This window comes from Vombatus ursinus, unplaced genomic scaffold (genome assembly GCF_900497805.2).
Source record: "Vombatus ursinus unplaced genomic scaffold, bare-nosed wombat genome assembly UNPS02014799.1, whole genome shotgun sequence".
Classification (NCBI taxonomy): Eukaryota; Metazoa; Chordata; class Mammalia; order Diprotodontia; family Vombatidae; genus Vombatus; species Vombatus ursinus.
The window spans coordinates 50,554,464-50,557,249 of record NW_020954577.1 but is presented as its reverse complement, the minus strand read 5'-3'; the positions used below and the strand labels follow the sequence as shown (position 1 = coordinate 50,557,249).

The window sequence follows — 2,786 nt, the reverse complement described above, 5'->3', positions numbered from 1 at the left end:
GAAGATGAAGGAATGCAAAGCTAGGGTTTAGCACTGTGCCTGGCACATAGTAGGGCTTGTATAAAGTTGGTGGTGACGATAATGATGATGAAGATGAAGGAATGCAAAGCTGGGTTTACCACTGTGCCTAGCACATAGTAGGGCTGTATGAATATTGGTGATGGTGTTGACGATGATGATGAAGATGAAGGAATGCAAAGCTAGGGTTTAGCACTATGCCTGGCACATAATAAACTCTTGTTGATTAAGAGCTTAATATGATCCAAGCCCATGCTAAAAGCTAGACCTATAGTTACAAAAGCTAGCGCATCCCTGCCCTCAGAGAGCTTATGTTTCATTTGGGAGTTTCGGCCTGGGATGTCCCAGGGATGGGTACCCTCCAGCCCTGGATTGGCAGAGGCCCTGGTTCTGTGGATTACTGTAGCCTGGGCTTGAGGTGGCCCCAGCTGCAGACCGAGGCGTGGGCCAGGGTGGATGGCCCAAAGGCAGCCGGACTTGGAACCCCTGGAGGGGAGAGGAGTGGAGGCAGTGGCTGGGGTTGAGATGCATCCGGTCTGCCTAGGATTAAAGGGGACAAACATGCGTAAAGGGGCCTTGCAAACCCTCCCGTGCTGTTTCTCGTGGGTTATGTGAGTCTGGGTGTCCCGGTTCAGGGGCAGAATTCCCAAACTACTTGCCTGAGGCCCCCAGGACCGGTTCTCCAGCGCCACAGGGGCAGAGCAAAAGTGGCCGAGGCCCCTGGCCAGACAGGACATAGCTCAGGGGCTTAGAATGAAGAAGTGAAATCAGTTTTGCTGGGAGTGGGGATACAGTGCAAGTGAGGTTAGAAACAGACATGGGAGATTTTCACCCCTCTGAAACGTAATTCTTTAGCATGACAATGTGTCCTGCAGAAAGAATTCTGAACTGGGAATCCAGAGAGCCAGCCTGGCTGGACTGTCACTTATCAACAGGAATCCCCTTTCTGACGCTTACAAGTCGTGTGACCCCTTGGTCACTTTTTTCCCCTCTCTGAGCCTCAGTTCCTTAATCTGTAAAATGGGAATGCCATTACCACACCCTCTCCTGGTGCTTGTCAGAAAAGCATTTTCTAGCCGTGAAGGCCCTTTAGAAATGTAATTGGGGCTGACAGGGATTGCACGGGGTCTGTTCACTGCTGCAGTTTCTATGTGTACAAGTGTTTAAGTGTGAGTGAATGAGCTCACGGGAAGCTGGTCTCCTGGCATCCCCCCTCATTCATCCCCAGGCCGGGCTCCACCCAAAGCACAAATGTGACCTGGAGGGGCCTCGGTGTCTGCCCATTCACTGCCTCTGGGTAAAGTACAAACCCTTCCCTACTGGGCATGGGAAGCCCCTCACCCTGTGACTCCCCCCAACCTTTCCAGGCTTGTGGAGTGGTCCTTTCTTCTACAAGCAGGGAGAAGCATTCCTTGAGGGCAGGCCCTGCCGTGGGCCTTCTCTGTGCTTAGCTGTAATTCCTTTCTCTTAAAATATACGTCATAGTTCGTTTGTCACTTGGCCACTTCTCTACTCCTTAGAGGACTGTAATCTCCCGGAGGGCAGGGCCTGTCCATGTGCTTTACCGTTTGGCGCTAGGCTTAGCTTTGGACCCTGTGTGTGGTAGGTTTGTATTCAGTGGTGCAGGCGATGCCTGGCATCCAGAAAGCTGGATGGACTTTGGGTCATTCTATCTGGAGGGAAGGCAAATGGTGCCCGGGGGGCCTCAGCCCATCATGGTTCCCAAGGATCAATCATGCCTTCTTCTGTTTTTCAGATTCCCGTTGATCGGGCAAAGTTCTGAAGATGTTTCCCGAGGAGAAGAAAACAGTAAGTCACTTCTATCATGAAATAGTCCACAGGGAGGCCTTTTATGAGGCTACACAGACTGTCCTTGCCTATGAGGCAGATGGTACGTGGGGAAGAGTGCCAGGGTTGGTGTCCAAGGTCTGGGTTCGAATCCTGCTGCAGGGCCTTATTCCCTATGTGCCCAGAGGTGTCACTGAAGCTTTGGGCCTCAGGCTGCCTCCTCTGTTTAATGAAGGCATTGGACTAGATGACCGTGGTCCTCTGTTCTGATTGTCACAGAGCCCCTAGACGTTGGGGGGTGGTATCACAAGCCAGGCGGGGACTTGCCTTCCCTGGAGGTGGAGCTCACCTTCACTCTTGCCTGGAAGCCCTCCAGGGCAAAAACAACAGGGACTTTGGTCCTGGGCTGTCCCCACAGTCACCTCCTTTACTGCCGCAGTTTGAAGAGATTTTATTTGAGAAACTAGGGACACCTGGGGAGTTAGGCTACCCCCACGCCCAAGCACTGCTGACTGCGCCTCTGCTGGCTGGGCCCGACCTCAGCAGGGCCTGAAGATGCTGAGGGAGTGTCTTTTCTCTAGGCTCTGAATCTCAGGTGGCTCTGAAAGGTCCCTGCCTTCGTTATAAGCTAGATGACGCTTTCACAACAGGAGCTAACGTTAACAACAGCAATGGTTAGCATTTGTATAGCACTTTAAAGTTTGCAAAGAGCATTGTGAGTATTATCCTAGGAGGTGGGTGCTATTAGTGTCCCCATTTTGCAGTCGAGGAAACTGAGGCCAACAGAGGTTAAGTGACTTGGCTAAGTTCATATAGCTAGTGAGTGTCTGAGGCTGGATCTGAGCGCAGTTCTTTCTGATTCCAGGTCTGGCATCTGTCCACTGCCCCAACCAGCTGCCTCTATAGTTCTGTATAGCCCTTTGTTACAAAGTGGTGTGTGTGTGTGTGTGTGTGTGTGTGTGTGTGTGTGTGTGTGTGTG

General features: G+C 51.8%; 1 protein-coding gene across 2 annotated transcripts in view; it reads left to right on the top strand.

Annotated features, from left to right (window-relative positions):
• LOC114050620 (sorting nexin-10) overlaps window positions 1-2,786 on the top strand; it is a 70,321-nt gene that overhangs the window by 36,232 nt on the left and 31,303 nt on the right. For both annotated transcript variants that reach the window (XM_027872453.1, XM_027872452.1), the window contains exon 2: window positions 1,775-1,827. In XM_027872453.1, coding sequence (XP_027728254.1) covers window positions 1,804-1,827 — 24 coding nt within the window. In that variant the 5' untranslated portion in view covers window positions 1,775-1,803. The remainder of the gene's footprint in view (window positions 1-1,774; window positions 1,828-2,786) is intronic.